The sequence below is a fragment of the Suncus etruscus genome, chromosome 16 (assembly GCF_024139225.1).
Source record: "Suncus etruscus isolate mSunEtr1 chromosome 16, mSunEtr1.pri.cur, whole genome shotgun sequence".
In the NCBI taxonomy this organism is placed as follows: Eukaryota; Metazoa; Chordata; class Mammalia; order Eulipotyphla; family Soricidae; genus Suncus; species Suncus etruscus.
The window spans coordinates 69,831,978-69,846,884 of record NC_064863.1 but is presented as its reverse complement, the minus strand read 5'-3'; the positions used below and the strand labels follow the sequence as shown (position 1 = coordinate 69,846,884).

At 33.1% G+C, this 14,907-nt stretch overlaps 1 protein-coding gene across 2 annotated transcripts in view; it reads right to left on the bottom strand.

Moving 5' to 3' along the window:
- Window positions 1–7,241: 7,241 nt before the first annotated feature.
- The window catches only part of CFAP299 (cilia and flagella associated protein 299), a 569,122-nt gene continuing 561,456 nt past the window's right edge, over window positions 7,242–14,907 (bottom strand). For both annotated transcript variants that reach the window (XM_049790296.1, XM_049790297.1), the window contains one exon: window positions 7,242–7,337. In XM_049790296.1, coding sequence (XP_049646253.1) covers window positions 7,242–7,337 — 96 coding nt within the window. The remainder of the gene's footprint in view (window positions 7,338–14,907) is intronic.

Below are 14,907 nucleotides of genomic sequence, written 5' to 3'. Positions count from 1 at the left end.
TGTTTGCATTGGGTGGAAGGGATTAAGACTTAAAATTACCTATTCCCTCCCAGACACAAAATTGACTGGCTCCACGGGGTAGATTATAAGTGATGTCACTAGAACCCAGAAGGAAGGTGAGGCAAAGCTGGAGCGAAGCATTAATATATTCTTTCTCTATTAAATTTAATTTGACTCATTGTTTTATAGAAAAATTATAGTTTTCAACAGAATCGTATTTATTTTCAAGATCATCATGTTGTATAGTTATGGGGCCAAAATTTTGAAATTTATAGTTTATTAGTTAGGTTTAAACTCATGATTGAAGATGAATTAACATCCCTTTTCTGTGTTTCTGGACTTAGACAAAATAAGAGAAAGCAATTAGGCAGTGGAAAAGAAAGGAGAAGAGACAAGAAGAGAGAGGAGGAATTTGCATCTGGAGAATTAGAGGGATTTTGTTTGTTTGGTGGAACACACCAGGCAGCACTCAGAAATTCTGGCTCTGTACTCAGAAATCATTCCTGGCACTTTCAGGGAATCATATGGGATGCCAGGAATCTAACCCGGGTCTGTCCCAGATTAGGCGTGCAAGGCAAATACCCTAATGCTATGCTATTGTTCCAGTTCCCCAAAATAGAGGGACTATTGTAAGAAAGAGAATAATGATTCACAGATTGAAATAAAGTAATGGGATAGAATGATGGGGGTTATAATATTATTGTGTTCAATTATAATTCTTCTTGAAATACTTACATAATTTTTTCTTTTTGGATGATATACACATACTTTATAAAATGAAACAAAAGTTAAAATAATATTTGTCACTTGCAAGTAGTCATGGATAATACCATAATTTATATTTGGGGAAAATTACACTTAACTTCTAAGACCTATTTTATTCAGTTGATAGATTCTATAAATAGGTTAAAAAAATAGCTATGAGAAATCAGAGATGTTTTGGATTTTGAAGTAACTTTCAAGAGCCAAAGTCTGGAGAGATAAAGTGATTTGGCCAATTACCAATATCAGCTTGCCAAATAGTCTGGTTCTTAATCTCTTTACTCTTTATTGCATTGCTCAATTTCTTGTTACATTTCCGTTCAATTGGCGATCTCATTTTTTGGTCCTACATCTTTGGCCTAGAGTTTTTTGCCTATTCTCCCATAAGTTTTATAAAGTCCCCTTTTTAACATTACAGTCAAGCATCAGCTTTAGAATAAACTCATTTTCATACTATATCTGGACTTGTGCAAATAACCTCTTTAACGGCACTGTTTACTGGCAGAAATTAACCTTAATAAACTTCAATAAAAGAAATTTCCAGTATCTAATAGCTGCATTATTCTGACCTTAGAACTGTGACAACAGAGCAAGACAAGAGAGATGTTCAATGTATCAGGTGTCACATAAATATTATAAGTCTTGTGATTCTGCTGATAAAATAATATAAAAACAAGACAAAAGATACACTATTACAGAGATTTATTGAATATGAATAAAACTAGTTGGGTTTAAATAGTTCTAAATATTAGGTTATAAGGCTTGGATTCATAGATTTTGAACAGCAAAACAATTTATCAGGAAATTTTGATATTGGAACTTGAGATGTCTAGACTAATTTATAATTGACTAATAGTGTCTAGTGACAAAAATAATGTCACCTGGGTATTTTTAGTTTACATATCATGGTATTAGATGAAATGTGTCCCCTCCTAAATTTATAGTTGAATTTCTACCCTCTATTACTTTAGAATGTATGAAATAATGTATGATATAATGTATGAAAGAGTTTGATTATGTTAAGATTATAAAAGAAAAATGGGGCCAGGGCGATAGAATGCTTACTTTGCATGCAGTTTTCCTAGTTCAATAGCTGGTACCATCTGTTCTCATGAACATCACTAAGAGTGATCCCTATGCACGGACAGCTCAACACAGTTGTTTATGGCCCCAAACTCAGTGAAGCAAATCAAAACAAAAGAAAGAGAACATTTTTTTACTTGTTTATTTTGTTTGTTTTGGGGTCACATGAGGCAATGCTTAGGGATTATATCTGGTTCTGCACTCAGGAATCATTTCTGGTGGTGTTCAAGTGATCATGTGGGATGCCAGGGATGGAATCCTGGTCAACCTTGTGCAAAGCAAGCACCCATCCTACTTTATTATTATTTTTGCCTTGGAATAGAAATCTGGATCCTGGGACAAACACCTGTAATGTGTAAACAAAGGATATACAAAGTGATGATATAAGGTGATTGTCATCTGTAAATCTAGGAGTCAGATACAAAAAATAAACATGTACACATCTTGGTCTTAAACTACCAACCTCCAGAACAACCAGAAAGAATACATATCTGTTCTTTTAATAATAAGTGTCACCTAGTCTGTGATATTTTGCTATGGTGACTCTAGTGACCAATTGAACCCAACTAAAATCTCTGGGCAATATTTATCAGTAAATTTAGTTAAGAAGCTAAAGTGAAAATTATCTGACTGATATTTTAGTGTTTTGAACCTTGGGGTTAAATGCAGGAACAATTTATAACTAAATTGTTCTAATAAACTTAAAGAGTTATCCTTTTGAGTATTTAAAAGAGTCAAAATATGTAAGAAACACTAGTGTTTTTAGACATTTAATAAGCAAGTCTTGCTAATCCAACATAAAATATGATGTTTTTATGGTCTAGAACAGGGATCGGCAACCTGTTGCTCCAGAACTCTTTTGAAGCTTTGCTGTGGCTCTGACATCAGAGCAGATAGGAAGGGGACGAGGAGCAGTACCATTTATCTCCTTAGCTCCTGATGCTCTGTGTGGCAAAAAATCTCATTAATAGGTAAGTCAAATATTTTAATTGGCTATTAATTTGCATAAATATATTTTACATTTTTGTGAAAAGTTCTTTTTTTTTTTTTCAGATTGTCAGCTAGCTACACGATCCTATACAGCATTAAGATAAGAAACAATGGGGGCCTGAGCAATGGCACAGTGATAGGGCATTTGTCTTGTACGGGGCTGCTGTAGGCCAGACCACCATTAGATCCCTGCACATCCCATATGATCCTCCGAGCCAGGAGCAATTTCTAAGCACATATCCAGGAGTAAACCCTGAGCTTCACCAGGTGTGTCCCAAAAACAAAAACAAAACAAAACCAAAAAAAGATAAGAAACAATTTATGCAGTGCTATATTTATTCTAAATGTCACAATGGTTTTGCTGCTCACAGATTGTTGTTTTTTTGTTTGTTTGTTTGTTTTCCTTTCGGAAACGAGTTCTAGTAGTTTTTATGTCTTTTTTGTTTGTTTGTTTTTTGTTTTTGGGCCACAGTCGGCGGTGCTCAGGGGTTACTCCTGGCTGTCTGCTCAGAAATAGCTCCTGGCAGGCACGAGGGACCATATGGGACACCGGGATTCGAACCAACCACCTTTGGTCCTGGATCAGCTGCTTGCAAGGCAAACGCCACTGTGCTATCTCTCCGGGCCCAGTTTTTATGTTTTAAAGGTTGCAGACTCCTGGTTTAGAGGGATAGTATAGGAGCTGAAGCTTTAGCCTTACACAGGCCAACCCTGGTTTGCTCATAGACCTGGAATAGAGTCCCTGTGGAATATTGCCAGGTATAAGTCCTGAGCACACTTGAGCAGAAAACCAGGAGTAAGCCTGGAAAACAGTCAGGTCCGGGCCCAGACAAAAAAAAAAAAAAAACGCACTATTTTTTTATTTTTCTTTTCTTTTTGGCTCTGAACTCAATATCACTCTTGGCAAGGCTTGGAGGACCATAGATATCATCTAACCTGCTGTACTATCTCTCTCATGCCCCCGAAGTGATATTTGAATTAAAAATTCAGACATTAATCTAAACTGAACATTTACAAATAAGCAGATCATTGAAAATGTTCAAGGGACTTATATCATGATACTTACAAATTTAACGTACTAAATTTATAGGCATTACTAAACCTACCTAAAAGATTGTTGGTTGAAAATTTGAAATTAGAAAATTCAACACAATGAATTTAGTGATAAAATTTTAAATATTTAAAGGGATTGAATTAAGTACACAGTAAAGAAACTAATAAAATAATTTCTTGTATTTCCCTAAGCATATAGCAAGAGCAATAAAATTCATGCATTGTACTTAAAGTATAAGGATCTAGACATTGACTTTATAAATGCTGTAAGTTAGATATTTGATTTCAAATAATCTCAGACTTAGAGAAAAATGGCAAGCATAACAACAAAGATCTTATCCCCCTGGAAACATTTATGAATAATTTGCTGACATGATGCCCTGACTCACCAATGTTTTAAAGTAATTTCCTACAATCAAGTACATTTTCATATATAACCACAACCTAATCATCAAAATCAGGGCACACACATTTTTATAGTACTGCCATCTACTCTTCAGAAGTCATGCAATATTCACCAGCATTCCCAAATTGCCTTTCTAGGCCAAGGATATACCTCAGAATCACATGTTTAACTGAGCTTTCTTGCCAATTTTTTTTCAAGGGTAAGGATTTTCAGTTTCTTCTACTTTCATAATTTTGACACTTCTGATGGTCTTATGCCAAGTTATTTTGTATAATGTCCTTGCTTTTGAATTTGTCTGATATTTTTCTTAATTAGATTCAGGTTATTTAATTTTGGCAGACTCCTTACATAAAGAAAACTGCCTGCCTCTGTTATATGTTATTCGGTCAGAAACAAATTCAGTTTGCCTCATTACTGATCAAATTCTCTTTGATCACTTGCTGAAAGATGTGTCTTCCAGGCTTTTCCAGTGTTCCCTCTGTAATTAATAAATTTTTTGATATTCTATGTAAATATGTCATTCCTCATCAAAATTTCCATTTATTCATTTATGTAGATTAGCATGAACTTGTGGCTTCCTAATTTATGTCTGTTTTTTGCCATAATTTAATTTGAATGTCCAAACTGACCCAGATTTTACCAATAAAAATTTTTAAATGACTTTGTTTTATGGGATGGAAACGTGTTTTTTTCTCCTTTATTTTCTCAGTCTCTTCCTTAAAATTAGAAATTTATATAAAAAAAAGAACACCATGTCTGTTTCGGTACAAAATGGCATTGATATTCAAGATTTGTATATTAGATGTTTTCACGGATTGATAATTGTTGTAGCTCTGACATTCTCAGAAGAAAGGGAGAAATTATTTATGTTTATCTACATTAATAAATATTCTTCATACTATGCATTGAAAACAGATCATAATATGTATTTTTCTAATTATTTACCTTATTATTTATTACAATTACAGAGTGAAATTGCTAGGTTGTGTAGTAGTTTTTAGGGGAGGGAGAAGTTTTCATATTTTTTTTTCCCTAGAGGGTGATAGTTTAGAATCGCATTTAAAGTGAATTAAGTTTTCTTTTGACTACATGTCATCATCATGTTTATTTTCTCTGTTATTTTTTGTTTTGTATTGATTATTGTCCCTGGTGTAAGGTCATTTGAATTTATCTAATAATCATTGATATGAACACTATTTCATTTGCCTATGTGTGTTTTCTTCAGAAAATGTTTGATTCCTTTATTAATTTTTGGGAGGATCCATCTCACAGCTTTTAGGGGTTATTCTTCTAACAATGCTCAGAGGACCACATATATGGTCCTTACAGATATGAAATCTCTAGAGGCATGGAACCAGGGTCAGCCACACAGAAGACAAATTCTTGAACCCTTGTATGACTTTGCCCCTACTCTATAATCTTTTGAGGTTGATGAATTTGTTTGAATGTTTTTGTCTATCATTTCTTTGACAATAGATTCAAATAATTAAAGTCACCTCTGAAGTCAATATCATAGGGATTTCTACTTATGTTTTTCCCTCTGTATTTTATGGATTTGAATCTAACAGCAAAGACAAATCAAAAATCATTAAAGTCACCTCTGAAGTCAATATCATAGGGGTTTCTACTTATGTTTTTCCCTCTGTATTTTATGGATTTGAATCTAACAGCAAAGACTTTAAGCTTATTGTATGTATGAGGGATCCAGTTTTACTTCTGTGTGTGTAACTAAGTTTTTCCAATATAATTTATTGGAGACTTTACTTCTCTTGTTTAATATGATTAACTCTTTAGACTTAAATTACTGTTCTTTTACCTGAGGGAGGGCTTACTTCTAAGCTCTCAGTTTTCTATTCCATTGGTCTAAATGCATGCTTTTATTTTGGTTCCTTTACTGTTTTGATTAGCATAGCTTTCTAGTACAGTTTAAATTCAGGGAATGAAATCCATCCTGCCTTGGTATCTATGACTAGATGTTGACATCTTGGAGTAAACAATAAAACTCCCCCATAAATACATTTTGCTATCTCTCTGGAACTCTAACATTCTGGTTTGACATCTCACATTCCACATACAGAGCAAACACTTCCATCTTGATTTCACACTTATTTACTTTGGAAGAATTGGAAGACGAGAAAGAACCAGATATTAATTTAATTATACATTTGTTCAAGGATGTTGATGACAGAATCCCATTCTCATACATATGAAGCGTATACTCTGAGACTGAGCTATATAGTGTTAGCCTCACAAACAATATTGAGTCACAAGGGGCTCCTGAATAACATACTTTCTACATTAAAACTTTGTGCGGACAGTTAGCAGTATATCTTCTTTTCTCTTATGAACTCTTAATTTTTCTAAAATTTTATTATTTAATTTAGATGTTATATTCTTTGTGCTCTTTTCATGGACATCATCATTCAGAAACGAGCATATTAAATAGGTTAGCCTAATCTATGTGCCAGTAAAATATTTCATATTTTATTTTTACAATTTTTTTTTGTAAATATATTTTTTTACTTGAAACTTTTACAAATATATTACCTCATGACTGTCTTTACAAGTCTTTATCAACTGTTTTATGCCATGTGTTATAAGGATTGGTGCACAAGATTTGGTAGCAGAAAGACTTGAAACATTTTGTTTTGGAAAAATTAATCTAAAAATTATGCCACTAATTACTGTATCGTTGAAACAGCAACAAGATTTTCTCCTATAAACTGTTATAATCAACTTCAGTTTTTAAAGGAAAAATGAGAAAACCTCAAGTTAGACTAAGAGGTTATCTTTACAATTTAAAGAAAAACAAGGCATGTTTTCTTTCTAATTTCTTTATTAATTTTCAATATTATATCTAAAGAGATCTCATTTGTTAATTTATTTCTGGTTACAGGATTAATTTAAATTTAACCAACAATTGGGGTACCATTACAGATATTGGTAGTTAAGTCTTTCTTCTGGAAACGTGGTCAAAAATGACAGCTTGAATGTAGAGATCTGTCTGAATAGGGGTCCTAGTAGAGTTGTCTCCTGGTAAAGCCTAAAAATATAAAAGAGATAGTTAATCAGACATGTCCACGCAAATTTTTGGCATTAAGTATATTTTCTTTTTGTTTCAACATTGTAGCAAACCTAAAGCATTGCGATACCTAAAAAAGCAAAGTATATGAAGATATTTCATGTTTCCCTCTGATTTATTTTTCCTAAGTAATTAACTCCAGTCCAGATTTCTAAGGCGATTGAGATAATGCATCCTTATACTGCTTAAAATTTCTTAAATCAAAGCAGTTCCCTAGGTTTCTGTTTGTCTATATTATGCTGTATCAATTGCAGAATAGGAAGTACAAGGTTCTGCAAACATATGTGATCACAGGATAGCACATACGAATGCTTCAAAGTTGGAGTTGTTTCAGACAGGTGAAAGTACTTGTCTGTGATGTCTTTTCATTAAGTTTCATGAAAAGCATCATCAGGGGCCGGTGAGGTGGCGCTAGAGATAAGGTGTGTGCCTTGCAAGCGCTAGCCAAGGAAGGACCACGGTTTGATCCCCAGGCGTCCTATATGGTCCCCCAAGCCAGGGGCAATTTCTGAGCACTTAGCCAGGAGTAATCCCTGAGCATCGAACGGGTGTGGCCGAAAAACCAAAAAAAGAAAAAAGAAACTAGAGCTAAGGTGTCTGCCTTGCAAGCGCTAGCCAAGGAAGGACCACAGTTCGATCCCCTGGCGTCCTATATGGTCCCCCCAAGCCAGGAGCAATTTCTGAGCACTTAGCCAGGAGTAATCCCTGATCATCGAACAGGTGTGGCCGAAAAACCAAAAAAGGAAAAAAGAAGCATCTAAACAATTTTAGATTATATCAGTCAGGACAGGGCGAGAGATCAATAGGCTGGGATGCATTCTTTGCATGTAGGAGGCATGGTGCCATCCTCTGTGCACCATGAGTGACCCCTCTCCCGCCAAAAATCGTGCTGGGGCAGTCCCTGAACGTTGCTGGATGTGCCCCCCAAACCAAAATAACAAAAAACTAAAAGTATCATATCTTTCTTCCCCACTTTAAATTATAAACTGTTATAAAAATATATGGTAATTTTATTTGGGATAATATTTATGTGTTTCTATAAATTCCTTCTAGAATAAGAATTGACGAATGTGGTATAGATCAGAGAAGAGAGATGCTAAAAGGATTAAACAATGTCTATAATTGGAAGCTAATATCTGTTGGGTCTTTTGATTAGTTGATGTGCAAAAAAAATTCTTGTTTGATCTGTTTAATTTGATCACAATTTCCAGTATAATGTGTTAAACCAGCCATCATTATTTACTTATTTATTTTTAATATAATTGCTTTATTTAAGTACCATGGTTACAGAAATGTTCATAACTGGGTTTCAGTCATAGAATGTACACCACCCTTCACCAGTGCAACTTTCCCACCACCAATCTCCTTTTCTCTTTCTCTCTCTTTCATTCTCTCTCTCTTCCTCTCTCTCAAGAAGTTTTGGTATTTTCCACTTGCAACTTAATTGCAAGGGAAGATATTTAGCAATCAGAAAAATTATAAAAACTTTGATATGGTTAGGACAAAAATAAAGATGTCCCAATGACCTATCATCAAAGTTTTCTTCTTTTATTGTTCATATCCTATTTTATAAACCTTCAAGTTGTAGAAAATAAAAACAAAAATATTGTCTCAAAGATGCAAATTAATTATCGTTCTGTGTTGAGATCTGTTTTACTATCTTTGTAAATTAATTTCAAGTTTGCTTACACCATAATTACATTATGCTCTAAAATTTGTTTTGAATTGCTGTAAGAGTTTATTAGTTCCTTTCATAATAAATTAAACCAAAATTATAGCACATTCACTTTATGTATTTTGAGAGTCAGGATTATATTTCTTTTAGAGCAATTATCATGTAAATATTTTAGAGGTTCCACTGTAGTTCCCAGTGGATTCATCAATGCTTGGTTAGCTTGTGTTGCTGTAGAAGTGTTACAACTCATGGGCAATTTAAAACTAGGTATTTATTTTCTTAACTCCCAAAGGCCTATCCCCAGTAGCAACAGAACTTTCACTTTGCAGATACTGTTTCTTTAAACATTTCCCTTTTCACTGTTTTCGTTTTGGACCTTGAAACTTTAACTGTGGAAATATTAGTCATTAGTAGCAACAATGATTTGAAAATTGGTTTTATTGCTTAATCTTTTGATCTCTGAATAATGGGTTAAGAAATTATAAAGATATATTCTTTTTTTTTATGAGAGTTGACAAGAGTCTGATTTGGCAGAATTTTATTTCCTTTGTTTATTGGTCTGTGCATCTACTTTAAACTTATATTAAGTCTGTTGTGGCCATCATGTAAGAGAACATTTTTCAAAAAATATATGGATGGGTAGCTTCTTGTTCACTTTTGATTATAACTACTGTTCAAAACTAAAGTTAGAATAAACTATTTCTATGTGTGTAGGTTTAGTTATATTTTGAAAAGGCCTTTACACCTTTTTGCATGAGCAGTAATATTTTTCTATCTCTTAGGAAGGAATACATTATATTAAATGGTAAATGGTAAATGGTAAAGTCCATTATGATTGACCAATAGAATTCTTACATAAATATATTCGTAGATAAAAATTTATCAATATTTAAGAAAATCTCAAAAATCAAAGATTTGATGCTCATACATGCTATACTGTATATGTTATATTAATTTATATAAGCTATATTATTTTAGAGTATAATATGTGAGTGATTTTAACTTTTTTGTGATTTAAAATTTTAAGTTTACAATTAGGTTAAATAAGGTGAAACAGAATACGAGTATAATAATTAATTTGTTTTTGTCTTTGTGCAACCTCTGACAAGCTCACAGCTTACTCCTGGCTCTTTGTTCAGACATCACTCCAGGAAGGTATCTTGGGACCATATGGGGTTCTGGGAATTGAACCCAGGTTGGCCATATGCAAGTCAAATGCCCTCCCTACTGTACTCTCTCTTCAGATTCCAAAAGAATAATGTTTTTAAATAAACATTGCATTCTATTTCATCAGAGTTTAATATAAGCTTGTGTTTTCTTCTACTTGGATTTGCTTAAAGTTATTCAGAAATACTGATCAAAAAAGCTAAGATCACTCTTATGCAATATTTAAATAATAAGATATCTAAATTGTGCTTAAAAATTGTATCATATTTTACAACTTTCAATAATAGTTATATTTTTTCAGTATATTGGCTTAAATATAACTCTGGAGAACTATAGGTACATAAAATGTAGGATCTTTTATTAATATATGAATGTTGAATATTCTAAAATTGAAAATATTGAATAATAAATACTTATTTAATCTCTAGGTAATTATTGTTATAACAATGAAAGAAGTGGTGGTTAATTATTAAATGCATTTTTAGTTTTATTTACTTTTGTTATCTTCTATAAAATTCATTACATTTGCTATTTTACCTTGTTAATGAATGTTAATTTTTTCTCCTTATAAAGGTATTGGCGATTATAAAAAGTTGCAATTTAAGCTTTGTCATCCTACTCAGCTTTTTAGAAAAACATAGTTATTATTTTTCTACCTCTAGTTTATATTTATGAAATGCAAACTAATTTGTTTAGGAGTCACAGAAATATGGATGATGTGAGGTCTGTGTGTTTTTAATTCACAAAAATTATTCTTCGTGAAAATTTACTGTAAACCATAATAATGGACTATACATATGATTTTTAAAGCCTAATGTTTATGTTATTTTTAGTTTTTTATCCTTTTACTATAGTATAATACCTATAAATTCAAGGTTCCTAAAATAACTTTGTTAGTTCTAACTATGAATATTTGTGATGTTTAAAAGTTATAATGGGAAATTAAAATTTTTTTCTTTTTTTTCTGGGCCACACCCATTTGATGCTCAGGGGTTACTCCTGGCTAAGTGCTCAGAAATCGCCCCTGGCTTGGGGGGACCATATGGGACACCGGGGGATCAAACCGTGGTCCTTCCTTGGCTAGCGCTTGCAAGGCAGACACCTTACCTCTAGTGCCACCTCACCGGCCCCTAAAATTTTTTCTTACTGATTTATTTTACTGTAGTAATGAACATGCACTGAAATGATAATAGAAATAACATCCTATTATTGACATATTTTTTTAAATCCTGAGATAAAGCTAATAGAACTATGACCTAAAGGGTTGGAAAGAGGGGACCTCTGCAGTCTTGTGGTGGACATGGAGTAAACTGCTCTGGAAATATAAAACTATATTTTGTATTCTTGTAAAAAATTAAATTGAATCTTTCTAAAATGTTATTTGGAGCTTATAATTTTCCCAAGAATTGTTGCAATATTAAAATTCAAAGCAAAAGCAGATTTGGAAGAAAAGTTTACTTGTCTAAATGTATAATATTTATTTGAAATGAAGAAATCAATGATACTAAACATTTAGTAAAGTTTGCCCACTCATGTTTTTGCCTACTACTTGAAAAGCTTTTCTTTCTTTCTATTATTTATCCTTTGCCATCTGTCATAGAAAATATATTAGAAAAATAATTTTGTGAGATTTTATTTGGTATTCATTACGTAAGTAATTTTGTTAAGAACAAAGTAAAATGAAAGCAAAGAAGGTGTTCAAAGTTTTTAGAGCTATAGTGATAGTACAGAAGAAAAGTTGCTTTTCTTAACATGGGCAACCCAGGCTCAAATCTTGTCACCTTTCATGGTCTCAAAAGTGCACTAGGATATCTGAGCACAGAACTGGGAGGAAGCCCTAGGTAGGACAGGTATGGGCAGTCCCAACTGCACAAAAAAAGAATCAAGTTTCCCCACTAATGAAGAGCTAATGCTTTTTATGTATGTTTTGTATATTTAAATGTTTTAAAATTAAGAACTTACAATTATTGATGTAGTACCCAAAATACATATCATTAAATGTACAAATATGCCTTGACAATTTTCCTTGATTTTTTAAATTCATAATTGTAATCTCTGTACAGAAAAATTTAACCAAACTGTTCAGGATACCCTCACCTAAAACTTTCTGAGATTTTCAGAAAAAAATTTATAGTGGTTTATTCTTTAACCTTGAAAATATGTTTCAAATTGGAACAGATACTGAGTCCTACTTACATAAATTTATTCAGGTATATTGCTATTAACATAAATATTTTAGAAACTTTGTACTCTATGGGAAGTCCCTGAAGTTATGCAATTTACTACCCTTAGGGAAAACACTCATAGCAACTCTTAGAAATATTTTTATCAGATTGGGCTGTTTTTATCAGACATGGTGATGCTTTGCCTAATGACGTAGAAAAAAAGTAGTATAAAATTATCAGTTGCAATTTAATCTATTTGTTGGAAAAAATTATGTTTTTAGTCCTACTGCAGACTTGCTGAGCCCTTTATATTATTGTTGTAAATAATTAAATATAATTTTTGTACAGGTTTTTTAAATATTCTTTCATATGTAAAATTGTCTTCAACTTTTTTTCAGATAGCTATAACACTTCTACATCTTTATATGTCATGCCACAGGAGTACAAATGAAATAAAATTTCAATCTTTGCATTTTTTATGAGCTATTGTCAGACTATTAATATTTGAAAATTATTACTAGTAAGTCACCAGGAGACCTTTGAAGTCCTATCATTCACAGATACTGTTTTACACAGATGATTCCTTGAAGTATCTCTTTTTGGAAACTTGTTTAATAATGGACAGCCTCAGAATCTCGTTAAAGAGGATTATACCCAGTATTAAGCTTCACAATTGAGCTGATATAGGTTCGATATAGGGTCGATGACTTTCAGACTGCAGGAAGAGTAGACTGATTCTAAATTTTGCACACATTGCCTAAATGTGCATTTGATATCTAAACCAAACTCCAGCAGAGCAGGAATTATTATATTAGGGCTGAATGAATAAATAAGAGAAAAGTTGCAATAGTTGCCACTATGTGTGTGTGTGTGTGTGTGTGTGTGTGCTATTGTTGATTTGTTGTAATATTCTATATCAAAGTTTCTCAATTTTCCAACTGTGGCACTGTGGTCCTATATGTTGGTCCTCAAGTCTCATGATGTGGCTTCACACATTTATAAGTTTTTCACTTGTAGTCCCTTATAATATCCTGGAAATGTAAATATATACATTGAGAAACACTTCTGTATTTCAAATATATAAGAACATCCATTTTAAAATTCAATAAAAATAAAATTTGGTAAAGATTTACTTAAACTGCCCCCTAACAGATAACAAATGGCTCTTTCTGTTTGTTGTTACCTTGCTTTACATGTTTGTCTTTGGGTTTGGGGGCTATTGAAGCTCAGGACATACTGTGGGTTCTGCACCCAGGAGTTAAAGTTGGCTGGCTCAGAGGATCAGAGGGAATGCCTGCTATTGAACCAAAATTGGCTTCATTCAAGACAGGCACCCTGACTGCTGTACTATCACTCTAATATCTTGTTCTGTATATTTAAGTTCCATATATGACAGAAATTATTTTGTGCTTTCCCTTTATTTCTGAATGACTTCACTTCACTATAGTTCCATCCATTTTGTTCTTTATTTGATTTTGTTCTTTATTTGATTTTCCTGGTACTCAATTGTGTATGTGCATGCGCACACAATTTGGGCATTTCCATATCTTTGCAATTGTACTAAGTGCTGCGATGAATATAATTTGCATATAGTCTTTCCAATTAATGTTTTGTGCTCTGAGGTAAGACACAAAAGAAATGGTGTTACTGGGGAATATGAAATATATTTATTTGAGATATCATCACATTGCTTTCCACAGAAGCTGAACCAGATGACATTCCCACCAACAGTGATTGAGGTATTTTATTCATCACAACCCTGCCAATACTGGCTGTTTCTAGACTTTTTTTGGGGTGGGCACACAACTGTTGATGCTCAGGGGTTAGTCCTGGCTATGTGCTCAGAAATCGCTCCTGGCTTGAGGGGACCATATGGGACTCCAGGAGATTGAACCGCGGTCTGTCTTGGCTAGTGCTTGCAAGGCACATGCCTTACCTCTAGCGCCACCACTCAGGCCCTGTTTCTAGACCTTTTTAATACGCACCATTCTCACTGAACTGAGATAATAATCCAATTTTATTTGCATTTGCATTTTCATGATTGATTATGAGCACGTTTTTATATCCCTACTGGCCATACATATATATTCTTTGGAAAGGTGTTTATCTTCTCTTTCCATTTTAAGATGAGGTTATTAGATTTTTTTTGTTGTTGAATTTTGAATGCTTTATAGACCTTGAATATTAGGTCTTTATTTGATGTATTGTGTGCAAATATTTTCTCTTATGCAGTAAGTTGTCTAAATATACTTTGAGTTTCTATGGCTCGTCAGAAACTTACTTTGATGTAGTCCTAATTGTTCATTTTTAGTATTGTTGTTTTGCTCATATCCTCTTTTTAAAATTTTTTCTAATAATATCCTTATTTAAGCACCATGTTACAAACATGTTCATAGTTGGGTTTCAGTCGTAAAATGTTCACCCATACACCATTCACCAGCAACCTTCCCACTAACAATATCTGCCATCTGCCTCCTCTTCCAATCCCTACCTGTCTTCAAGACAGGCATTGCATAGCTCTCTG